We start from the raw sequence: 26,213 nt of genomic DNA, 5'->3' as shown, positions 1-26,213 counted from the left end.
TCAGCAGGTAAACCCAGCGGTGAGATTTAATGATACTTTTTGCAGGTATAAGCAGAAACATTGTCAGTAGGCTAACCTGACCTCCAAAGCTTATTTCATGTTTTTTTTTTTTTCCTCTGCTGGAGTTGATTTAAAAAAAAAAAAAAGTTGGAATTTTAATGTGGTGTAGCAATAGATAGTTACATGGATATTTAAATAACATTCCCTTTTTTCTTTTATTTTTTTTTACTATTACCATTTTTCAGGTGGAGGATCTAAAGCACTGATAGATTAAGGGATTTTGCTGATGATGGCAAAGCCGTGCAGGCTCCCAGGCCTGGCTGGTGCCTGAGCAGGTTTTCCATCCCCTGAGCCCCAGCCTGTAGCGATCCGTGAGCTGTGCCCAGAAACAAGAAGGAAGGACATGGGCTTGACACCATGGGGGAGGCAGCTTCTGCCTCCTCAGCTCTGGTGGTCCAAGCGGCCATGCAGGGATGCCAGCCAGCTGCGTGGGGTCTTCCAGCTGGCCCTTAGCCTTTCTTCGATGGCTGTGGGACAGGAAGCCTTGTATCTGAAATGCTCTTTTGTTGTGAGTTAAGGAAATCAGCGTCAGGGTCAGGATCGGCATTACAACACTCCTGTTTTGTAAACCAGCTTCTGCCCAGCCAGAAAACAAGAGGTGATCCATCTGCCCTTAACTCTTCCCCAGCAGAGCCCCCAGCAATGAATGTGCAGCCAGGGCAAAAGGAGGTTGAGGAGGGAATGCCCTTCATCTGCCTCCAACGGGCTCCTTCACCCTTTAATTAGGAGTTACCAGGGCCAAGGTGTGGATCAAAATTCTGTTTTGTGAATGTTTCTGGATGACTTCCAGTCCACTGCACTCACAAGTTTTACTGTGCAGAAAACCAGAGACCTACTACACCCACTTCTATACTGAAGTGCTCCCATAACACAACAAAGTTGAAACTACTCATTATTGTTTCTAGTTTGAGGCCATTCTTGTTATTCCCTAACAAGCACTATTTTCCAAAATCAATTTTACTTTGTGTCGTGTCTGGACAGGATGGTGTTAACCTTCTCTGCAGCAGCCTCTGTGGGGATCTGTTTTGGATTTGCAGCTAAGTCAGGGCTGATAACAACCTGGCTACTGCTGCCCAGTATTGCACTGTGCCAAAGCTGCCTCTGCCTCTGCCCAGGGGGTAGGACAGAATTTGGGAGGGGGCACAGCTCACCTGAACTGCCCACAGGGCTAGCCCATGCCATTCAGCATCATGCTCCGCAACAAAAATGGGGGTGGAGGATGATTTCTTCATTTCCATACTTTGCTCTCATTTTTTTTCCCTTAAGACTTCTTCCTGTAAGGAAGCAGGTCATCACTGCAAGACTGTGCCTCAAGTCCTGACTTTGCTGCTAGAGTTTTCAGCTACTTGCATCAAAAAGGATGCATTTGGTAAAGTGAACAGCACTGCAGAGCTCAGCATGAGGACAGGGTATGTGACGCAAACAAAGCCAAGCAGCAGTATTTAACCCGAATCAACAAGATCACGGAGCAGTTGAGGTTGGAACAGAGATAGTCTACTCTAAAAAACCAATTCATCTTCATAAATGGTTGGGAACTGGAGGGATGAAGATGGCAAGAGTATAGAGGATTAAGAAAAAACAAACCACTTTAAATGACTTGAGGAGAAAGTGCTTGTTTCACCAAGGCAGGGTGGGAGGATGCTACAGCTACAGCAGGGCCAGGCTTGGTTTAGAACAGCACAGAAGGGCATCTGGCGTTGGCGTACAGCAGTGCGCACCATCAGCAGTGCTCACGGCTTGCACTGGCAAGTCACTGATTTTTAGCTATTGCTAATCTTGTTCTTCTTTTCCTTCGCTCCTTTAGAAGTCAAGGGGGAGAAAGCTCCTCTTGTACGATGGTACCAGGAGTTGTTTAGGTGCTTGGAATCCCTTTTTCTCTCTTCCCGCTTTGCTGCCCGTGTCAGGGGCCAGCCAGGGCGCTGGAGGCTGGCTGGAGAGCTGAGTGCAGGTCGGCAGCATGGCCTTACTCCAGGAGCTACACTGGCTGCATGAGAAAGCTGTAACTCTCTTTCTGCAGTTTTCTTAGTGCGAAGCTCCCAAACATCAGCTATTTGCTCCCCACGGAAGCTGTGCGGCTGCTCTCTAGCGTGGGGTTGGGCCTCAGGACGAGGCATCCGTCTGCAGCAGAAGGCGAGCTTGTGAGTAACACACCTGGGCTTAAGTTCCCAAGAAGCGTTCCCGAGAAGCAAGTCAGGTAGCCAGACGGGTCACAGGCCACAAAATAGTTCAATCTGCAACCTACCTGCTCCTTCAGCCTCCTGTTCTGTAGAACTGAAGGAAACTAGTTCATTAAATATAGCACAGATAAAGAAACAGCTTAGATGTACGTTACAACTATGCGCTGCCAAGGTTTTGTACTGAGTTTGGTGCTAGAGCAGGAGCAGAAACACTCCAGTGAACTTGACAGGTGGTCTGTTCTGACTCTTAATGCTTAATTTCTATTTCAGAGAAAAAAAATCATAAAACTACCCACACATCAGCAGAAAATAATCCTACTCAATAACCCATAGTACAGATACTACGTCAGCTGTACCGGTACTTTTAAATAAGCAGCCACTACTCAGACAATGAGCTCCGGTGAATATATCTGCATTTTAAGCAACTGTGACTCCAGGATCTCAAAATCAACATATTTCAAAGCAGATTGCCTCTCTACGACCTTCTCTCACCATGAAGATATAAATTCAGTTGCCTCTTTTCACAATATAAAAGGGAAAAAAAAGAAAACTTAAAACAAACAAGGAAGAGGAAAACTATTAGTAAATTGCACACATGACCCTGCAGGTGAAAGCAGCAGTTGGAATATATTTGGAATTAGAGCTTTCACTGCAGTGATGATGAATTTCTGGTTTAGGCGTTTAAAATCTCACCACACAATAAGGTGCGTAGCTTAGATCAGGGATAAGGAGACTGAGTTTGGCACAAATGATCGAACAGCTGCCAAGGGCCTAAACAGTCAAATATTTTATCTCCTAGCAGGTCGTTCTAGTGCAAGGTGTTTTTTTCATGCCCGCTTTTGCTGTGACTAATAGCCTTAAAGAAATTAGTTGCCATGTTTAGATTAGTAATTAATACTGGTTTGAAAATAAAACACATCAAATAAATAAACACAAGTACCCGTCTGAACATTCGTGCCTCATACTCACCACTCAACAGTTTTAGAAAGTATCTGTTAATTTATTTCACATACACGTATATTTACATTGGAGGAAATGCACAACACTGAAAATACAACATTTACACATTCACAGATGTACAGTCTTGCCCTCTCTCCCCTTTTAAGGCCGGGCACTCGGCTTTTCTGTCTTTGCAGTAATGACAACACCGATTCTCAGCAGAGCAAACAACGGGCAGGTGTGGTGGATTTTAAGAAGCATCATTCTCTAGGGGTGGTGGTTATATTCTTCAAGCTATTAGATGATGGGTTATTTCACTGAAGAAAAATGTCTCTTGCATGGCATTTGCATAAGCTTCTATAAATCATAAGCATACGGGTTTATTTGTTTGTGTTTTACCATGCTATCAGTGATCCTTAATCTACAGGGTTCAGTTATCCTTGTAGTAGTTATTGAAGTTGATTCGCAGAAGAAAGTCCTCCAAATGTGGTTGGTATCCTCTATTTACAAGCTTTGTTACCACTGTAACAAAAACAAAATAAGCTTCAACCAAAATTAATATTCTAAAGACAGCCTTTACAGTATCTGTGCATTTCAATTTAAAAAAATAAAAAAAAATCCTAATGCAGAAATCTGAAGACAACAGAAACAAATATATTTTTTTAGGTAAGAAAGGTTCAGTATCTCTGGAATTACAAAGTATTGCAAATTAAGATACAAAAGAAAGATTATGTGTCAGTTCTCAGAGAAACTATTATTCTACCAGGGCAATGCCTTCTCCAGTTGCATTCTCTTCTCTCAAGTTGCTAGGGATAGGACAAGAGGAAATGGGCTCAAGTTGCACCAGGTGAGTTTAGACTGGATAATAAGAAAAATTTCTTTACTGAAAGAGTAGGGAAGCATTGGAACAGGCTGCCCAGGAAAGTGCTGGAGTCACCATCCCTGCAGGTGTTCAGAAAACACGTAGAGGCGGCACTTCAGGCCATGGTTTAGTAGTCATGGCAGTATGGGATTGGTGGTTGGACTTGATGATCTTAGAGAACTTTTCCAACCTTAATGACTCTATAAGATGTTGTGTTCTTATAATTTCAACTGACCAGGTCCTCTGGTGACCTCTGTGAAAGAAGAAGCTCTGCTGAAGTTTTCTTGAGCAAAGTCCATTGTGAGAGAGAAAACCAGAAGAGAAGCTCTTGGGACAAACCCCTCAGGCTCTACGAATGAGCAAACTGACTGCTCTGAACGGCCGTAATAGCAAAGGAAAAAGGAAACAGCAATTCCCTGACCTCACAAACATCCCATGCACTGATAGAAAGGGGATCAGCAAGCAGCAGCAACATGCAAGGAAGAGGGGAACGTGGATAGTTAGAAGTTAGGGCCCGAGCCAAAGCCATTGAAGCCCAGACTGCTTGGTGTTGGTTTTCAATGGATTCTGGATCAACCCACTGTGAAAAAGGGGCATTTTTACAATATACAGTGACTGACGGTACAAGTGTAGAGGAACAAGCACGTGTGTAAAGAACTAGGTCACTCAGCAAATGTCCTTACGGAACGGTCTATTAATCTCTGTCCATGAAGCAACCATAGATCTCGTAGTAAGGGCTTAGGTGGCTCCCAGAGGTGTTCTGACTTCCTGTAGAATTTGGAAGCAGGCATTCTAACTCATCCTGAAATATCTGGTTTTGGTCCTTTGACACCATTTTTGGACACCCTTAAAGAATAAAAAGGGCAGCTCATTTCCTGAAGAGAACAGGGTCTGGCTAGAAAATATTCTAGAAAGATAGATCTAAGGAAAACAGTTGCACTTCTTTCAGGAATTAAGGGTTTTCTAAAAAAAAAAACAACCCAAGCCCCATAAACCACCTTTGTACTCAGGGGGGGGGTAAATAACTTGTACTAAAATGGCACTTCTTTCAGGAATTAAGGGTTTTCTAAACAAAAAACCACCCAAGCCCCATAAACTACCTCTATACTCAGGGGGAGGGTAAATAACTTGTACTAAAACCAAGCAAGCTCTGAAAGAGAAATGGAGAGGAAAGGCAGATAACCATTTTTTTTTCACATAACAGGTGAAGCTGACAGCGAGAAGAAATTTGATCATGTTAAAGGAAAGAACACCTGGCAAATGCTCTGCGCACCTGAAAAACACTTGGCTGGAGCCCTGGATGTAAGCTCCAACTAGTGCCAGGAGGCTCTCTGAGCTTTAGTCCAACACACGAAATCAGAATTTTCAAATCTCCTAACAATGGTAACATTCAACCAATGCAGACATACCTAAAATTGCTTTTAGGTAGCAGCTAACTGTCTCTCACTGCTGCCAGTAAAAAGAACTCAATTCCAGAGAAAAGCGTAAGCACTAAAATGGAGTTAAACAGCAAACACTTATTTTGCAAATTAGCAAAACCTTACGGTCAGTTTTGGGGATATCCGTTAGATTTTTTGTGCAAACGTTTTAATTGATGGATACACAGAACTTTGCAAACCCCAATTAACGCAGTTTTCCTTTGGGAACTACATTTTCTAACACGCGCTATGTACACGCTTCTTCCTACTTTTACGTTATGCTTCCAAAACCTCCTCATAATTCAAGCTGCCAGTTGGCTTTCTCATCTCTCCTGACTTTATGCGATTTCTTACCTTTGAATAAGAAGTGGGAGTAATACTTGAAGGTGTTGTACGACTGCTGCATGAGACCAAAGTTGGGATGAATGGCCATTTGCTTCCCTGCATCGAAGCTCCACGACTGCGAGATCAGCTGGCTGCGGAACTTCAAAATCAGGCTGAAGATGCTGTGTATGATGTTCATCACGGGGGCTGCCTTCTCTGTCAACAGACCCCTAAAAAGAACAAGAAGAACTTAGAAATGTAGCTGACATGATTCATCAGTTGTAGGAAGAAAAATACAAAGGGGTGAGAGTCCTTTATGTTTCCTCCTTAATTGCTTAAAAAAGAATAAATCCTCAAGATTGCAGCCAACTGTGACAGCTATTTTAAAAAAAGGTGCCAAAACCCGACATAGCTGGCTTGCTTTTCCAAGAAGCTGGTATTTGCACTGGTGTATGATTTCTAGGATGACATCTGCATTTGCAAAAGAGACAACATTTAAAAAACACTATCGTGCTCTGAGACTCCTTAAACTTCAGTCCCCTCTCAGCCCATCACCTGGTATCCAAACAGCAGCTTTAGGTATTTTTTTTTCCCTAAGGAGAAGAACTGAAGAAGAGAGACATGAAAAGATAGATTTCTTTTCTTGTTTCTATGTTCTTTATCATCTTTTCTCCATCCATCTCTCCAGTTTATCAATCCAGCATCTACTCTTTAAGAAGAAACCAAATAAACACTAGCTCCTCTCTTATTGACACCACCTTTCTGCCTCATATGTGATAATCGAGAGGGTAAAAGCTCATGATTCCCAAGAACCAGATGTCTCTTACCCTGCCCAGAGATCTGGACAGAGGCATCAAGTCACATTGGTTCCTTCAAAATCCAGTCCTGGTCACTGCACACGACACATTAAAGGCATACACAATGTGCAGAAGAAGCATTTTACAGTCCTTCGGCTTGCCTGTGCACGCACTACTCGTGCTGGGTGAAACAGCCTTGATTTCCAAAGGCTACGACAAGAATGGGGTGAAGGAAAAACAGAATTGTGCCAAGCCCGCCCTTAGTCTTCAGGTTCGAGCCGCCCTGAGTGGACTTGAAGCTTGCAGCGGTGGGGTGAGCAGGAGCTGGAGGCAACTCGGAGGAATCTGGCCAAATGAAGAGGATGGGTGGCTGAGAAAAAGCATCAAAGTACGGACCTCAGTGTGCCATGAAGTTTGTTTCCCTCACATGAGAACCCTTTCATACGTAAAGCTGACTCAGCGTGTCGGGTAGAAGCCAGTTTTGCACAGGTACGTTAGGCCAGACTGGCTGCTCTGTTAACCCAAATATTGGAAATGAAACTAAATGTGGTAGCTTGCCTGAAGATTGCTTTGTTGAGGTATTCGGCATGTGTCCTGTGAATTTCTTCCAGGTTGCCAACAGAAGACAGCTTGTTTCCAAATTCAGACCAGGTAACATGAAGAATCTGATTGGCAATGTAACCTTGAATGACTTTCACAAAATGCTGCATTTCATGTTTATACAGTTGGAGCTGTCGAAACTGAACAGAATTTGATGCTCGACTCACTAATGCTGAAAATAAAAACAGAAACATTATCATCAGCACCCAGGGAAACCATCTAAAATCAGGATTTTTAAAGGAGTAAGAGGTTTCTGTTAATAGAGCCTGTTTAAAATGCCAAGGAAGTTTTAGAAAATCACAGCTTTTGAAGCTTGACATGACTGTTAATAAGCAACTGCCTAGTGCAGGGTGCTAAAAGCATTTTAAATTTTAAACAGGATGCTCTCTTGTTCATTCATTATACTTACCAGTGCGTTTTAAGTGAAACCAAACGTCCTTCAGAGTCCACACCATGTGCTTCAGCTGAAGCAAAAAGGAGAAGATCTTGTTGTATTTATTCATGCAGCTCTCAGTAATGACAATGTTCAGAGGCCAGTCAACCTAAAAAAGAAATAACGGTGCTGTTCATACCATGGTTTTGTGTCAGAAATTGTAAGAATATTCCAGATACAAGTATTTCAGGGACATACAAATAAACATATACATTTTAATTGTGCAATGCAATGGTTAGGCTAAATAAATGTAATTTCCATTACACAATTCTTTGGCCCCATTCTTAAAGGTATTCCACTACCGAAGAACCATGGTATAATTGCAATTTTCTACCTTTCTCCATGCTTTCTTACCTTGTATCTCAGCTCTAAACAACTCAGAGCATCAGGTGCATTGGGCTTGAAGACTTCCGGAAGGTACTTGAGGGCAAAAGAAAGATTGGAAGCAAGCTGGGTGTCACCATGAAGACTGTACTGTAACGCTTTATTTAGGATGGAATTAAGAACCAGTGGATTCAGCAGTTCACCAGGTGTTTGTCCTGATCCAAGCTAGAGGTAAAAAAACCAAAAATAATCCTAATTAGTATTAAAAAAGTGTTTGAGGTCCTAACATAGATGAATTAAAGCAGACTGTCAAAGCAATGACTCTCCTGCCTTGCTCCACCGTTCTTATTGGAAGTTCTGACTTCGACCATAGGGATGCACAAACAGCACAAGCAGCAACCTCTGAACTATCTGTTGTTCATGGCAACGAAGGTAATGTCATACCTGTACTGATTGGGTTTGATGTGTTGGACTGCAGTTTGCTGCAGTTCAGGAGCTGCTACACATCCCTGCTGCAGGGAGTGCAGGCCTTTAGGCTTCAGTGGGGCAGAGAGCCAGCAATAGGACTGGCACTTGCTACTTGACTCCGATCTCACCAACTCAGCACCTCGGGGGTCTGCAAACAAAGCCAGCCACTGAGACTAAAACCACTGGCTTTCCCTGGCTGGGTCTGCGGCATTCTTAGGATTCAGAAATGCATCTTACAGTCATGGATCTCCACTGGCAACCAGCTGTATGACCCCAGGCTACCCCTCCTTACATTGCCATCCTCCCCTTGAACACAAGGGTAAGGCATGAAAATATTGCCTCAGCAGAGGGCCCTGCACTCTCTTCAGACCCCCCTCCCTCTGCTCTACAGGATATCTGAGGTGAGAGTAGGTGCTCTGCAACAAAGGCCTTCCCCCTGGATTTTAGCAAATGGCAATGGGCTCTTCCAGCCTTGCCACCAGCAGATGGGAGGGGACAGAGCAACAGTGCAGCTGTTTTCACAAAGAGTAGAATACACTTCTATGACTGCTTAGCTGTCAAACTGTGGAATTTTTATCCCTGAGGTACCAGGAATTACCAGTAGGAAATACTACTCTCTTCCTTGGGGCTTTCATGGGCATGGGCATCGCTCTTTTGCCTCAGTCCTTACAATGTCTAACAGAGTTCCTTGCTACAAAATTCTTGACATGGCACGAAAGACGAAAACAGCAGAATCCAGGACTAATTCACACCATCCCTCATTTCCATCCAAATTAATCCAGGAGTGTCAAATCAAAGCAGACAGCCCAAAACCAAGTGTTAAGACAACACAGCAAATACCTTCTCAAACAACAGGTCACTGAGCGACTGAGCAAACTCCCCGTCTTCCATTAACAAAAAGTGTCTCAGTGCTTCAAAATGCTTCTCTACGTTCAGTTCCACGAAGTAGTAATCAACTATTGCTTTGTTCACAAGAGAAACACTATGAATAAAAACAGAGAAAAGGCATTATTTTTACAAGCAACTCCTTCCTTACTATTAACATTCAGCTGTGGCTACACCAGATTAATGCTCCAGCACTTCACTCTGATATCCAAGACTGGACAATATTCACATACACGAAAAAAAAAAGACAAAAATATCTCCATCCAGAAGGCAGCAGAATTAAAACCTACCACTTTAGATAACTGGGTTTTGAACAGTCCTGCGAAAGTATTTTAAGTCTGGCTACATATAATGATCTTTAGAACATGCTGCTGGGCCTGGAGCAACATTTCAATAGTCTTCTGCCTTATCTCTGTCACCCACACAAACAGATTAGGAAAGACTACTAATCCCTGAGAAGAATACCCTAACTGGTAAAGCTCTGACATACTCTAGGTGAACTTGTTCTGGCAGGGGGGTTATTGGAATAGATCTTTCGAGGTCCCTCCCAACCCCTAACATTCTGCGATTCTGTGATATTGAGGGCAGGTCTGTACTGCAGTTTGCAGCACAGTTTAGGTATTCAAACTAACTTTATATGATTTGACTTGCACACAAGGGATAGGCTAATGCTGCCAACAGACAGGTCAGGCTCGCTTGCTCCGCTTTGCTGAATACAGGAATCTGTGAACAGCTCATTCTGGCAGCCACTCGGGACGTTCAAAACTAAGTTCGGTAATTACGTCTTTCCACATCGCATCAAACTTTGAGTACAGCATACTCAGGAGTTGGTAAATGGAAACCCAAACTTACAAGGAAGTAGATTCCAAAACAGGAAGCCTTTCAACACATCTGTGAATATCTGTTTTCCAGATAGAAGCTCATCTTGTACATAATAACAAAATTAAATAGTCCAACATATACGTGGTTTCCCTATATATATTCAAAGAGTAACAAGAACAGCTTCTATTAAACTTCAAAACAGCCTTGAAGCTGGAGTTCCCACAGAAACACAAAATACATCCTGATCAATATGCATGAGCTTTCACATAACGAAAAGATTTTTTTTTATTTTCCCCTTGTCTTTCATCTGTCAAATAAAACCTAGCACAAACATATAAATAATACACCTTCTTTTTAAAAGAACAAGGTAACCAAGGGCATCAAAACCACTGCCGCATAAACACAAGCCTGAAAGCAAACACTCCCCTCCAAGTCCATTTCAAATGGACTTACAAATTTTTAATTTAAACTTAAAACTCAAAGTTTATGTTACTATTTATAATGTAAATCTGAACTTCTTAGTTACTGATGGACCATCCACTGAACCACTTCCAGGAGCAAAGAGAAAATTTAAGAGAACTATGTGCAACTCTTTTCTTGAAAAAGAACCAATAAAGAACAAAATTCTAAATTATGGATTCACTATTTCTAACAAATACTCACTGAGATACCAGCGGAGCGGTAATAGAACGTTTCATCAGGACTGGCAGAGATAAGAGCTCACTCAGCTGAACGGCCGTTTCATCCGTCGCTGACTTTACCATCGGATCCACAGGAAAAGTGTACGATCTTGGTATCACATGATGCAGGAGATGAGAAACTGGTAGTTCTGCTAAATTTAAAAATACATAAACACTGTCAATTATGATTATTTAAGATCTTTGATAATCTATTTTTGTTAAAACTCTGCAAACCCCTTCAGGTTAGAAAATCATAATATGTCAAAATGTCATCTTTGTGCCCAAAAGCAAATTGTTTGGCTACTGCAGTTCATAATATTGGTAATTTACAGGTAATTTGGGTATTTTTTCTGGCACTCGGCTTCCTTGCTCCAGTTTACCACGTCTTCTATGGATCTACTGTTCCAACTGTTTTACTCACACATCAAATCATAACTATCTTGGTATTTTTCAATACAATACTGATCCGATAAGGCCTTTAAATAAGCTTGTTCTTTCTTCCATGTATCTTCCTCTCCCCCTTCCTCCTCCTTATTCTTCAGACCATCAGCTTCAGAAGATGAACTTTCTTTAGGCCCAGTATCTTGTGGAATTACTTTTTCAGGTTCTTCTGCCTAAACCAAAAAATGGACATGTTCTATGAGAGATGCTCGCTTTGTGTACTCACACTTGGTATGTTCCTACAGGTAACCGACTAGTTGTTCCAACTGAAAATAAAAGATCTTACCTTTACTTGTCTGACATATAAAATCAACATGGAATTACAGCGATTACTAGATTAGAACAGAAGCTTATTACCTTAACTACCAGTGTGTTCAGTCCTCTGAAGGAAAAGGAAGTCTCGACAACTTTGTTTCTTACCTGTGAGCTTTGTGAGGAATCTGGAGAAGAGTCCTCGTTGACCACAGCTGCAACTACTGTAATCACAAATAAATTAAAGACAGCTTAGATCTGCTTATAACACTTAGTTCACATTTCAGATCTTCTCCTGAGGCTCTCCAACATTTTTCTAGAGACTATCACAGGAACAACCACCTTAGTAACAGCCTCTCCTCATAGTCCCACTCAGACATTTTTCCACGGGTTCTCTGTTTGAGACCACACAGGGTCCTGTTTCATGAAGTTTCAGACTAGAATTTTTTAATGCTCAGTTTCTTGTACACAGGAGATAAGACTAAGCTCAAATTCTTTCCTCTGAATTCCAAAAATTTATGCAAGGAACTACGTAAGAAGTACTTACTTCGAACACAAAAAGACATTCACGAGTCCTTAAATAAGTTCTGACTGAATAAACTTATTTGTATTTTACCTTCTTGTTTCTCTTCCATTATATTTTCTTTTTTGTCATCTTTAACATTAGCATCGGGAATGTCCAGAGCACCATCAGATGTCTGTGACTGTGGTGAAGTCTCTCCCTTCACTTGTGACAGTTTTGCTTCCTTTCCACCGCCTGTGGCAGGAGGTAACTCTTCACCGTACAGAAGTGTCTGAACTGTGGAGTCAACTGAAGGACCTGAAATGGTTTTACGATGAGGTATTGGATCATTTTCTGTAGATGGGGCCCAATTCCCTATTTCGATGCTTGATTGGGACACGTGACCAAAGGGGCTCCAACGAGATTTCAGAGGCTCTGTGTCTGAAATGAGCTCTCCAATCCTGATGTGGGACTGCGAAGCGTGCCCATGGATGTTCCAACGAGGTCTAGCTGAGACCACCTCTGACACGTTTTCACCGATCTTGATGTTGGCATCAGATGCATGACCATGGATGTTCCATCGGGGCCTCGTAGGAGCTACATTTGACACGTATTCTCCAATCTTAATATTGGCTTCTGAAGCATGCCCATGAATGTTCCACCTAGGCCTCGAGGGCTCTACTTCTGAAGCATATTCTCCAATTTTAATATGAGCTTCAGAGACATGCCCATGAATATTCCATCGGGGTCGGCTAGTTTCAACTTCAGAAGTGTAGCTGCTGATTTTTATATGGGAGTCTGAAGCATGCCCATAAGGACTGGAATGTGGCTGGTAAGTGTCCGCACGAGGTACGTATTCTCCCACTCTAATGTTGGCATCGGATGCATGCCCATGAATATTCCATCGAGGCCTCCTGTACTCCACGTCAAATACATTTTCTCCAACTCTAACGTGTCCCTGCCAAGCTGCAGATGGTCTGAGAACTGTACTAAAATCATACTCATTTTGCTGATGCAACAGTGCATTGCCTTCTCCTTCTGGGGCTTCTCTCAAGACAGGCTGATTTTCACCTACTTGAGAAGGCTCAGAAAGATCCGAGTTAATATTTTTGAACGCTTCATCCAGCAAAGATCCTTGTGCGCTAACAACAACAGGTTGCTCACATTGTGGCTTTGCTAAGAAATCTTCTATATTCACATGGGATTCAGGCAAAGAATCGGCACTGCACAGAGGACTGTGTGCTTTCTCTGAACTTTGGAGACTGCTTTCAGATCCTGCTGCTTCAGGCTGAAAATGCTGAGCGGCATTATTATTTGCCAGCTCTGGCACGGGCAGTGCTTTGTCACCAGAAGAAGCAGCATATTCCAGTCCAGGCTCAGATTCAATTCTGCCAACTGTCTCAACAGAACACAGAGGTTCCACAGAAGACACCTAAAAAAGAAATAATTATTACCCTGTATGGCTGGTCACACAACGGAGCCACTTACTAGAGCGCTGCTTTATTACAAGTCACATTTAAAATTGTCCAATTTTTCAGATGTATACAAATAACATGCTAACTACTCACCCTGCTGTTACAGTGAAGATTGTGTTTACTGAACTGAAATGAACCATGAAATGAACTCCCTGAAGGGAAAATTGGAAGAGTGACCTACAGTTTATGTAAGAAAATAAACTCACCTGTAAATGTGGATCTTTCATAAGAGGATTTTTATCTAAAGCCAATTGGCTCTGTTTATAAGGAATAATATCTAATTTTCTCCTGTAGTTTCCATCTGGAAGTTTTTCAAGCATTTCCTGCATGTAAAAATGGCAAAATCAGAAGTCCTTAAGTACCAAGTACCACATTTTCTAAATTACATTTCTCAAATCTTTTCAGAAGATACCTCGATACGTTTCTGATCTTCTATTAGAAACTTAAGACGGGCTGTTTCCAATTTGTGCCGCTGGATTTTCCACAATGCTCGTTGTTCCCTACGGGCTGCATCATCAGAAAGTTTGCTGTAATGGTCAATTAATTCCTGCCTAGAAGAAAGTAAAAATAAAGCTAAGTTACAGATTTTCACATTCTGATTTTTATCCTCCCTTCTAAGGAATAAGAAAGATCTTTTAGCACTTCAGAATTGAGAAGCAATATTTTAAATGTAGAAGCTGGAGGCTTCAATCACAGAGAATAAACAGGTGGAGAAAGTCGGAATGTTTTTAGCCAACATGTATTTCTATAAGTATTCTTAATAGGTCACTCATTTATCTTCAATATTTTTAGATATAACAGAAGAAAACTAAATACAACTAGATGCACAACAAGAGCAATTCAAACAATTATCAATCTGACTCCTCCATCTGCTTTTCACTGCGCATCGGACCATTTTTGCTGTGGTCCCAGCTTTGTAAAACATTGTTGCATTTTTTTTCTGAAATTCCGATGGTAACAAAAACCACACTGGATCAAGTTGCCACAAACCAGAGCATCCCACATTTCTGGGCCACTAACCATTCCTAAATCACAAAATTGCTTATAGATTATCAAAAATTCTTAGGTCCATCTTTTAACTGCAAATATTACCCTCATAGAGCAATGTCTGGAAACTGTTAGTACAATAAATTTTAATATACAATAATGTTTCCTGAGGACTTTATGATGGTTTGGAAGTATCTAAGCTCTGGGAGACTACCCAGACACATTTACCTTGCTTTTTTTTCCAGTTCTTCTTCTAAAGCTTTCAGTCTTTTTTCTCTCTCTCTGAGCTCTCGGGCATAGCTGAAATCATCATCAATCTCCTCTTGCTTTATTGCGAGGCGACGCTGCATAAATATTTAACACTTTTAAAAGCCACTCAACACCAGCTGTAACTCACACACTTGCAAGAAGTTCTTATTACACCATGAGCTATTCATTCAACTTCAGTACAATAAATCAAGGTGTCCTTTCAAATATTTGCCTAAGAAATACAGGTGCTCTTTAGAAACACACAGAGAAATACCTCTTGGTCTTTTGCAAATTGCTCTTTCAGCTTCTGAAATTGTTCCCGTTTCTTTGCATCCAAAGCCATCCGTTCCGACACCTGCCGATCTGTAGTACAATAAAGATAATTATTAGTTTAGCCTAACAAACCCACTAGAAACACAGGGAACACCACCACAACTTACCATTGATCGCTTTTAGTACTTTGCTGGCAGTTTCTCGAGCATGAACAATTAATTCTTGTTTGGCTATTTCCAAGCGCAAATCCTAAAAAAATAAACCAACCAAAACATCAAAACAAACAGGAAGTTTTCTACTATTTTAGACTTGAAAATACACTGTTGCAGAGGCAGGTGCACAATTTATAATGGTTATTAATCTATAATTACAACTCAGAAATACAAATAAAGCAATTAAATGGAAAAGTCTATAAACTAATACTGAAAAGTTAATACTACAGGCCTTACAACAAATCAAATGCATCTGATACATGAACAACACTGTTGGCATCTAAAAGACAAAAGTCTCTTTATAACTGTTTGAGTGAAAAAAACAAATTACAAATAAGAGTCTTATCTGGTTACAAATTAGCTTGTTATATTTGTTGAATTAGAATCTAACAATCTTTTCAGTACTTTTTAGTAGGAGGGCAAATCTGCTGCTGCAAATTATGATGAAGTCCAAAACTCATTTGATACATGAAAATGCTAACAAACACACGAGCTATGCTTTTACAAGGTATATTAGCTAAGTTTGTCTACTGCAATAACAATTCAAACATCAATTGACCAACAAAAAAATTCTGACCCTGAATACAAATTCTTTCAAAGTTGTAACAGAAACGAAAATTGAGTATTTAAAAATAATTAATCCTAACAATAAAATCTTTATTCTTTTATTCATTTACCTTTTCTTCCTTGCTTATGGAACTGTACCGTGCTATTCTTTCCATTCGGCCTACGTACACTGCACAATCTCTCTCTATTTCTTTGAGCTCCTCAAGTGAAAAAATAACTGAAATCCGAGGAACAGGTATATCTGACCAACATATATAATGCTGAAAAAAAGAGAAATTTTTTAAAAAAATATTTTTTAGAACTGTAAAATATTAGATTATGAACTCACAGTATTCTTCTTTAACTTAGCAATGAATGCTTCAAGATACTGAAATAAGCCTCCACACAGGATCTAAAATTTTGAATATCATCAGTTTTAGCATTTATATCATGCAAAGCAGGAGACAGAGGTGTAATGTTACAGAATTTGGATCAAATTGTCAAGGTCTTCTCTTTGCTACTGAATTGGACAGGAGTCTAAAATCTGACACACGAACACTTATAACTAGTAATGGTCTAAATGCCCAAAATTTTGCTTTTCTGAATGCCCAAAATAACTGAATCAGAGTAACTAAGTGCTCAATGCATCTCTCCTATAAAAAGTTGGGTTTTGTCCATTTATATCCCCCTCAGATGCCCACTTAATAGTAATAACTGTCTGGAACATAACTAACACACAGCTACAAGAGAGAGTTCTACAAAAGACATACATCTCGACACCACGGCCAGTGCATGTCACACAGCACCCGCTCTCTGAGCTGAGTATTTCAGGTCTTTCTGCTCCACTTCAACCTCCTTGAATCTCTGAGGCTGTTTTACTCAGGGCAAAAAACAGGTACGTGAGTAAGCATGCTTACACTGGATTAGCCAGTCTACTGATAAAAGTCAAAAGCTGGGATGCTCAGAGCTGTTCTCCTGGGACAGCGTTAGCCCAGGCTGGAAGGGCCAGCTGTTTAGAGCATCATCACAGAAAGGGATGAAATATGACTGGGATTCTCAGACAGATGGAGGATGACCGAATCTGGGTGCCCCACGTCCTGGAGAAACGTCTTATCAATTAAGATACTGCATCAGTGACTGATAAAGCTGTAATTTATAATGATGGCCGGCACCATTTAATAAAAATCTCAGTACGACTGGCACACCTGGGTCATGGTTTGAGAATGCTTATCAGAACAGACTCGGGAGAACTAGCAGAAGGTGACCTTCCTTGAGATACTAGACTTATGCCTGACATCGGATATCAGATCTCTGATAGTGAGGTGCTCACCTCTGTCAAGACTGGGCAGCTCTGATCTTACAAAGAAAGCGAATACCAGTTATGTGGGCAAGAGTGCCTACAGACTTTAGACACCTCTGTGGTTGTTTCATCGTCAGACGTATAATAGAGGGGAAACATAAAGTGATTGAACGAGGTTTTCTTATCAAGGACAAGATTTATTCTGCAAAATATGAATGAACAGAACTATTTAAGCACTTCCTGGAACTGTAGTGACAGAGCTGAAATAGGAGAGCTAAGAAGAACAGAGGCAAGACCCGGTGAGGCACCTCTGAACCAAAAAAATAGTAGCATGAGTTATGTGAAAAATGTAAAGGCACTTGTGTGGAAGGCTACAACAGCTTTCAGTATGAAGGAAAATAAGAAACACAGCATGTGCATTGGATACAATAAATTTGATGCTGTTAAAAATCTGTATTTCTGCAGTGAGGTGCAGGGTGGATAATCAGCTCACAAGTTATCTGAGAGCAAGTAATTGCCTTTCATGAATCAACACCCTACTTATGCAATACCAGCTTCCAATAAGGAAGCAAAGTTGCTAAAAACCTACCAACTTGCTCCAAAAAGAAATTATTTTCTCAATCTAACAGGAAGGAACTAAACCAAAACTTACCCTAGGACAGCACAATTTCAGCAAGTTTATCGTTTTCCCGCATATGTATACATCATTAGCAATATGTTTAAGAAATACAGGGACACAATCTTCTACTTCTTTTGAAATCAAAACATAACCATGAGTCCAGTAATGTTTGTCTACATATCAAACAAAAAGATTGAATAATTAAAAATACATACTTTCACTAATGGCACAAATTATATAAATTAGAAATGCTCTACATACATACTGTACCTCTGAAACAAAGATAATCCTCATTCACCTGGATCATAAATTCTCCATAAACGTCTCTGAATACACCACTGTATACCCAGTCATAGATAAATCTAAAAAAAATAATTGTACAATATTGAAAGTCAATCCTCTTGCCTTCCCAACTTTATTATAATCAGTCAGTGAGTATATTCTTTAAAACAAGAAAACACACAAGCTACAGGCAGGATAAAAACCAACAATTAAGAACTGTCACACTGCTATATAAAGGTACACAGAGGACTGTGTCTTTAGAGTTTTCTTAAAATAAACCACCTTTGTATAGAACATTTCAGTAATAATCAGTTAAAATGCAACACAAAGAGAAAGGTGTTAGTTGCCAGTTTCAGGATTTCACTACAGATGTGAGAAGCAAAAAAAAATATAAATTATCTAAGTCTTATATTCCAGTATGAATTTACAGGATTAGTAGTAAGAAAGAAGTCTTATTTACATACATTTATTTACTAATCTAGTCACACATAAAACCCTTGTATGGTTACTGAGCTGGAAAAGGATTCAGAAGAATTAATTTTCATATGCATTTTGCAGATACATCTTATATTTTCTATGAAAATGTTAAAAGCCCTTGTTAAATGAGAAGAGTTACTCACAGAAACACAGAATTTTAGGGGTTGGAAGGGACCTCAAAAAATCACCTAGTCCAGCCTCCCTGCCAGAGCAGGATCACCTACAGTAGGTCACACAGGAATGTGCCCAGGTGGGTTTTGAATGTCTCCAGAGAAGGAGACTCCACAAATCTCTGGGCAGCCTGTGCCAGTGCTCTGTCACCCTCACAGTGAAGAAGTTTTTCCTAATATTTTTGTGGAACCTCCTATGTTCCAGCTTGAACCCATTGTCCCTTGTCCTGTCACTGGATGCCGCTGAAAAGAGCCTGGCTCCGTCCTCCTGACACTCCCCCTTGACATATTTATAAACATTTATGAGGTCACCCCTCAGCCTCCTCTCCTCCAAGCTAAAGAGACCCAGCTCCTTCAGCCTTTCCTCCTAAGGGAGATGTTCCACTCCCTTCGTCATCTCTGTGGCTCTGCGCTGGACTCTCTCAAGCAGTTCCCTGTCTCTCTTGAGCTGAGGGGCCCAGAACTGGACACAATATTCCAGATGTGGCCTCACCAGGGCAGAGCAGAGGGGCAGGAGGACCTCTCTTGACCTACTAGCTACTCCCCTTCTAATACAACTCACCAGATGACTAATTCAGAACCACTCTTAAACACAACTATGCAGAGAACAGTATGGACGCACCTTGTATATGGTTCACAGCTTGTCTTCAACAAAGACAGAAGAACTGGATAATGCTCGTTGCTACAGTTGTTGAGAGCCTCTTTGTACAGATAAGAAAGCAGTTTGACACCCTAAAAAATCAAAAATGTTCTAATACTAGGCAACAAACTTCATCACAACTTTAATAAGAGTAATATAAAGCTCACATGTTTCATTAGACACGGAAGGCAGGATTAATCTCACTTCCTCTAGCTATGTGCTGTTAAGATCACCTTATCTGAGCTAGTTACCCCAAGCTCCTTTTACAGTCACTGGAAGGAAACAGGTGTTTAGAGCTGGATTCACCTGACTTGCTACAAATACCTCATTTTAAATCAAATTTGAGGCACTCTAAGGCATATTTCGGGTCGTTTGCTTACTTTAGAAGTTGAAAACACAGGAGAAAATTTCAGATTTTAAAATATCTGGAGAAAGGATCAAGCGTTCTAACCAGAAGTTCCAAGTCGTATCTTTGGTAGCAGATAGACCACCCCTAAATATTTTATGCAAAACCCTATCTAATTTTGAAGAACATTAACATTGTAACCCACACCAAACATAAAACCATCAAACTAATTTTCACCGTAGGAAATGAAGCACCAGCTCCACCACTGATCCCCAACGCTGTTGCTCCTATGCCACAAAGTTCTGCTAAATACCTAAAAAAACAATATGAAACATAAGTAATGATTTCACACAGAAACCTCGAGGATCACAGTGATGAATTTTGCTAAAGCTGAACATCATAAAATCACCCCATTGTATCAGCCAAATGACAACAGGGATAACAAGGAAACTGATCGTAAAGACCTCACATGTTTTCCCTAGAATCTTCTAGATACAAAGAAATCTTTCTGTTAAAACAAAGGAAAAATACTGAATGACTATGCAACAATGTCCATGTAATATTGTCTCTCTATAAAAGATTGCATTTTTTCTGCTGTGAAAAGCTTAAATATTTGATATTATTCTCTTACCTCAACTGACGACCTAATTTTCTGAAGAGAAAGCTGATCGTGAGGAGACTCAAAGTAGGAGGTGTTGACAAAACACAGGCTCGGTAATATTGAAGATACTTTCTCAGCCCACTTGTGAATGCCTGATATCAACAGAAAACATTTAAAGTCTTAACTGTTAAAGCTGTTAATAGTCTGTCCATGTCTCACATCACTTGCATCAGCATGAAAACAGACCTTTTACTAAAATAATTTGCGTACGGAGGCAAGAGGGACTTGCATGCTAAAGTAAGGGGAAAGTAAGAATCTGTGCAACTTCAGACACTCAGATTAGCCGGATGACTTCTCTAAACTCTTTATACCTCCAAGGCACAGAGCCTGTTCCCATGCAAGGTATAAATAAAGCATCTTGGTTTAGCTTCTTTGAATTGCCCTTCGAGGAGCTCTTTGCTCTCTAACAGCCAAATATGAACGTGGGGAAATCCGTTTCCTTACTTTCATCACTAAATTGGATACTGGAAAAAACTTGTCTAGAACTTCTCTTAAACAAGATGATGAGAAAGACCTTTTTATTCAGATTCTGTTAACGTTGCTGTAATTCAAATAGAAGGAATACATTTTCCTAACTAATTCTTTTCATAACCAATCAATTTTCATAACCAATCTTAATTCTATGCATTAGAAAGAGATGAAATCACCTGGTATTACACAGAGTACATACAGTGCAGCATAACATACAGAGGAGGAGTGGCAGGGAAAATTTGCACTTAATTCTGAACTGAGAAAAAGTAATTACAGATACTAAATACCATATTTCTCTAGTCTGGTTTTTATTTTTTAAAAGTATTTATTATATATATACTGTACTAAGAAAGTCATTGTGTTTTAATTTTAGACATCCTAATGTATAAAAATGCAACGTTTTGAAAATATCTAAAAATTACATTCCTCGCGTCCTCAACAGAACAAGGTGACTGAACAAATCACCGTCTGGGTAATGAGATCTTTTACTGTGTGTTTCAGTGCAAGGAAGCCCTAAGGACACAAAGCTGTGATTTAACCCTGGTGGCACTGTTTGATGCCGATCTGGGATGAACACTGCAGCTCTGCAAAATGCAGAAATTCCAGCTTTACACAAAATCAGACGTACCTTCTCTACCCAAGACAACTGGCCCATTAAATCCAGAAGATGTAGCACAGTTGTTTTACCTGGAACACGAGTCCTTTGCTGTATGAAGAATCTAAAACCGGCTGAAGAGAAAAGCGACTTAGTCGTGTGTAATAGGTTCCGTACTCTGCAACTTCAGAGAGCAGGTTGTGCATTGTCTCTGGTGACGTTCCAGACACGTATACCCCCTCCTTTATCACAAATGTCTGAGCGGCCTACAAGGACATAGAGAAGGAAAAAAAAAAGGCAGTTTCAAATACTTCATAACTGTGTTCTGATTTAAAATAGCAAATGTTTACAAACAAAAATAACAGCAGTCAAATTTTCCGTTTAGATATTCTGGCAACAGAGACCATTTAGCTAAGACAGTGTGATAAACATATTACATTGTAGCAAAACGTCAGGAGCATAAATGGCATTTTCAACCATACAGAATAAAACTCATTATCTAAATTCTTAAAGAAAATCCAACCTACAAAACTATTTACACATCTATTTCAAGTATTCGCATTCAACTCAGTCACATTCAACTTTTGAACAGTATCAACAACTGCAAGATCTCAGAAAAAATAAATGTATTGGCAAGTGTGCCTCTACAAAGAAAAAAAAAAAGAGCAAGGAGTGACTAAGAAATGCACTTAAAAATCTTCCATACCTGATTGAGTGAAAATGTAGTGGATACCACACCAATGAGGACATTCAAGACATCCTTAACCAGTTCAGGTTCTTTCATCAGCACAAGCTGTGGAAGCTGAAGCACAGTATTACTGAACAGCTGCAATTCCCCTTCTCGGAGCTTGTAAAATTTGTCAAAAGCTTCTCTCCCAGCCTCGGTAAGATATGGTTCCTCTTTTTTACCCGGTGGGCTGTGGTCAGAGTAAACACAATGTTACAAGGCGATTATATGAAAATGAAGAAAAAAGGCATTTTGGCCAGTACCGACCACAGAAAAAGCTACTCGTAATATCGTACATTTTCAAGGGAATGTGCATTCAGTCCAGTGAAGAAACAGGCAGATAATCTGAACAGCCCTTCAGAAACAGAAACCTTGATAGAGAATTAACAGCTGCTTTTGTGGCCTTCCTTGACGCAGTTTTCACATTAGGAAAATGAGGTCAATACATACCAGATTTCCTGGGTCCATGTAATGCTGAATATTCAAATATGTTAAAAAGCAGTATGTTTAGAATGCTATAATGACCTGCATTAACACATTTTAGCTCTTCGCAGTGAGGATTAATATTCCCTCCAAAACAATGTCTCCTTCCAATTCTTCCAAAAATTCCGAATTCTAGTTGCATGTATTACATGAAAGCTGTCAGGCACATGGTCTATATTTGTCTCTAAGATCCTTACAGCCTAAATGGCAGTAAAAAAACCTGTCTCCTATTAGGAACAAAGCTAGAGTGGTTTTGAAAAATCAGATCAGGGAACTCCTGAGTTTCTGAGGCTCAAAGCCGAAAAAACACTGCGTAACACTGCAACAGGCACGGCATTAGATATTAATTAAAACTACAGAAAACATACAGAGCAAAATTTCTCCCAGAATCAGACACATCGCTGTCTATCAGGAATGTAAGGAAGATACCTGCCACACCTGCCTTTTTTTTTTGTTTGTTTTTGTCTTCCATTTTAGGGAAGCTAGGAAGCTGTAGCAGGGCTATACAGAACCTTCTCTCAGGAGATACAGCCAGAAGAACTACACCATCAAGAAACCTGTTATAATAATTTCTGTTTTGGTTACAGACAGGGAAAAAGAACACCATACTGTACAATACTGGTAGATACGGGTTTAATTATCCCAGTGCTCTACAACCACCACGTTCTCTTTTTAAAACTGTAAATACCGAATCATTTTAGACTGAAATAAATTGCATAGTGCACGAGTCAGATTAGTGAGGCAGATGTTGCATTTCACACAAACACTATTCCCATAATCCCTTCAGTGTTTCTGACAGAGATGATTTTATCTCTTCCTATGAAACAGCTGCAACCTAAAAACCATTTTGTTGAAGCTGCACAACCTTTACTCCTTTCTCAATCAGTGAATGCAGTGTATTGAATTCTGTGAATTAAAGATGCACATTTCACTATTTATACTGGGGTCATCTGGAACTGAGACGGAATGCACCTCCAGACACTTGTGTATGAAGCACAGTAAGTTTGCCAGTAATGTCAGACACCTACTACCCAATTCTTTCCCAACATCTTCGTTTGCTGGGTCCGTAAGTGAGCACTGCATCCCACAAGTCTATGTCTGGAGTCATGCTCGGCTCAGACTGAGAATCAGGAGTCAGATTGGATGCTGACTGGAATCCCTCATCTTCTGACTGGTCTATACTTTGGGGAACCTGTCGGAGAGAGGTCAAATGTTATACAGGAAATGATTTTACTATGGAAACATATGTTAATAATGAAGACATTCTGCTATCGTTTGTCATCAAGTGACTCTACATGACTTATTCTATGTTGTCCACACTCCCTTTACACCTGCTTGTAAGTTTTTCCTGTAAGCACTCTTTTAATCTGCTAAGTCTCTATGGGTATTAATGCCTATACATAAAACAACAATTGCTATCAAAATAATGTACTAACTTTTTTGGTGTTAAAGCTGAAACTTACTTCTTTGGTAAGTATATTAGTTAGTTCTACAAACTGAGAATCTGAGGTCTGGATATTCGACAATATGTAACACTAATAAAATTATATTGCCTAGTATTTCACTTGAGCAAAGGATCCGGGCCCTAATTCTTCAAATTTGTACACGTTTTGTTAACTATGACTAACATAGCCTGTTCCCTTACGCTTATTCATATGCCAAAAATCTGCAGGTGTCCAAACTGTACATGCTACACCCTCAACTCCCACTCAACAGGAATTGTATGTGCACAGTAGTACTCAATTTTAGTAGAAGATAATCATACCCGTACAAAACCCAGCACGTTCTTCAAGAAATTCCACATTTTCCAGTCTGAAGGAAAGACTACAGCACTTACTCAAAAAGGTTCTGCTTCCCCTAAGTTATGACTTACATGCACATGTGCACAGGGTTTTTCTTTTTTAATGTATCTGCCCTTGAGTTTCAATTAAGACCCTCACTTAAGTGGACTGCAAAAGGTATCCATATGTTGAGGGAACAAAATGAGGATTAGAAGTAGAGAAGTGTAGAAAACCTACCTACACACAGTAAAAATGGAAAGAAATTAAAAAAAAACCCTAACAAGTTTTTCTAGTACCTCAAAGAAAACACAATGCAGCAAAAATAAAGAGAATGGACAGCAAAAGGGGAAAAAAAACAGATACAGCAGATACTGTATACACTGAAAAGGTAAAAAGAGAGTGGGAACTGGAGGTTCAATGAAATAAAATAACTGGAAAAAAAGTGTTATGAGATACAACAAACCAAAAGGAAAAAAACCCGACAAGTTAGGTCATGTAATCAGAACAGCAAAACATTCAGACAGGAATACTTATACAGTCAGAATGAGAAGTATTAAGTAAGCACCAACATAAACCAGTTCAATAAACAAAGCAGGCAAAACCACAAGCACGAGATTACCAGGGCAGGAACACACAGATATAGCTGATGGGTTAACTTCATACAGCCTATAGCTACACGGGTTTTTACAGTTATGAGATCCAGGGTTTTCATTCTCACACAGACCCAAGGTTTTCATTATCACACACCTGCATCCAAAAAGCTTATTGCGTTCTCAGCAAAGGATCCCTGCTCCATCTCAAATTCCAACACTGTGTATCTCTGCTACAAATTAAACGACTACCCATGTATTAAACTATAGTTTCAGTGTGGCACATTGAAAGCATGCATACGCTCATAAGCCCAAACCAAATTATACCGTACTTTAATAGCAAGTCCAGACAAATCCGCGTTGTCAGGCACTGGCGGTAAGTCCAACTTGATGTCCATATCATACGTACGGCTATGGACAAGAGCACCAAAGAGCGAGACCCGCGTTTCTTTCTCAAACTTGTCACCTGCAGGATAATTCTGTGAGAACAACCCTATGGCAGGGAGTCCAGTGCCAGGTGCTGCCTCCATTATCTGAAGCGTCTTTTGAATTGCATCGTTGAACTGGCATTCTTCGTTTGTTATCAGAGACTGTATATCAGCTTCGAATACACTTACATCGTAATAATCGTAACCCTGATATTTGACATTTCTCCCCACATATTTATTGTTTAGAAAATAGTCCTTTTTTTGTGGCACAAGTTGAGGAGGGCCTGTTCCGGCAAGCTGTACTAAGAGATCCAAGACAGAATTAACCTCAGTGAACGGCAAGCATTCAGCTGTTTCCAGTTCCTCCACAAGATTCTCCAGTCTATCTGCTTGAGCACCTAAGCCACCGACCCTCAAGTTGAAAGACAGCATCAAAATTTTGTTCTTCACGGGAAGCCTGGAAACACATGACTGCAGCTTACGAGCCTCGTCTTGAAAAAGGTTTATGAACAGGGCATTATAAGCAACCCTCTTGAGGTTCTGCTTAGCCCTTCTCTTGCTGATCTTCTGCCTGCCCAGGTGCACCTTCCATGGCAAACCCGTCAGGTGGGCTTCACACAGCTCACTGAACAACTGCGTAATGCTCTCCATCCCACACCCGCAGGTCACAGCAGATCCAGCCGGGGCCTCTGGTTTCATGTGAAGACCTGAAAAATATCAGGAAAAGGAAGAAACACTCGTGACGGGTGCATGAGAAACTGATGAGCACGCTTCAGCTTAGACTGAGACAGCCCAAAATGAGTGAGTAGAGAACCGACCTAGTCCGTATTTGGGGCACGAGCTATAAAAATGACACGAGGAGCACAAGCGAAGCGGTGGCGGTGCGGGCTTACCTGCAGGGCCCGATGGGGCTCGGC

The 26,213-nt window shown here is 40.5% G+C and overlaps 1 protein-coding gene across 1 annotated transcript; it reads right to left on the bottom strand.

Moving 5' to 3' along the window:
* Positions 1–3,216: 3,216 nt before the first annotated feature.
* On the bottom strand, positions 3,217–25,947 carry TUBGCP6 (tubulin, gamma complex associated protein 6). The gene is made up of 25 exons (XM_009866532.1): positions 25,201–25,947; positions 23,526–23,689; positions 21,994–22,204; positions 21,380–21,553; positions 20,192–20,313; positions 19,798–19,873; positions 19,197–19,306; positions 17,916–18,007; positions 17,679–17,818; positions 15,858–16,007; positions 15,136–15,217; positions 14,970–15,058; positions 14,675–14,790; positions 13,872–14,010; positions 13,666–13,782; positions 12,099–13,416; positions 11,651–11,706; positions 11,211–11,403; positions 10,773–10,941; positions 9,243–9,384; positions 7,965–8,159; positions 7,587–7,719; positions 7,136–7,349; positions 5,811–6,010; positions 3,217–3,698 (listed from the first exon to the last, which is right to left on the bottom strand). Exons 1-25 carry the CDS (start codon positions 25,945–25,947, stop codon positions 3,607–3,609), a joined length of 5,241 nt encoding a protein of 1,746 aa, XP_009864834.1. The 3' UTR covers positions 3,217–3,606.
* Between the last annotated feature and the right edge of the window lie 266 nt (positions 25,948–26,213).

This window comes from Apaloderma vittatum, unplaced genomic scaffold (genome assembly GCF_000703405.1).
Source record: "Apaloderma vittatum isolate BGI_N311 unplaced genomic scaffold, ASM70340v1 scaffold2413, whole genome shotgun sequence".
NCBI classification, from domain to species: domain Eukaryota; kingdom Metazoa; phylum Chordata; class Aves; order Trogoniformes; family Trogonidae; genus Apaloderma; species Apaloderma vittatum.
Note: the sequence above shows the minus strand (reverse complement) of the source record. Positions and strands in the feature narration are given on the sequence as shown.

What these genes read in the sequence shown, in the direction of transcription:
- TUBGCP6 (XM_009866532.1), bottom strand. Translation starts at nt 25,947, where the DNA reads ATGGAGAGCATTACGCAGTTGTTCAGTGAGCTGTGTGAAGCCCACCTG. An exon ending in AAATTAGGTCGTCAGTTGAG is followed by an intron (nt 19,874 to 20,191) that starts GTAAGAGAATAA and finishes TTGTTTTTTTAG; the next exon opens with GTATTTAGCAGAACTTTGTG. An exon ending in TGAAATTGTGCTGTCCTAGG is followed by an intron (nt 16,008 to 17,678) that starts GTAAGTTTTGGT and finishes TCTTTTTTTCAG; the next exon opens with CATTATATATGTTGGTCAGA.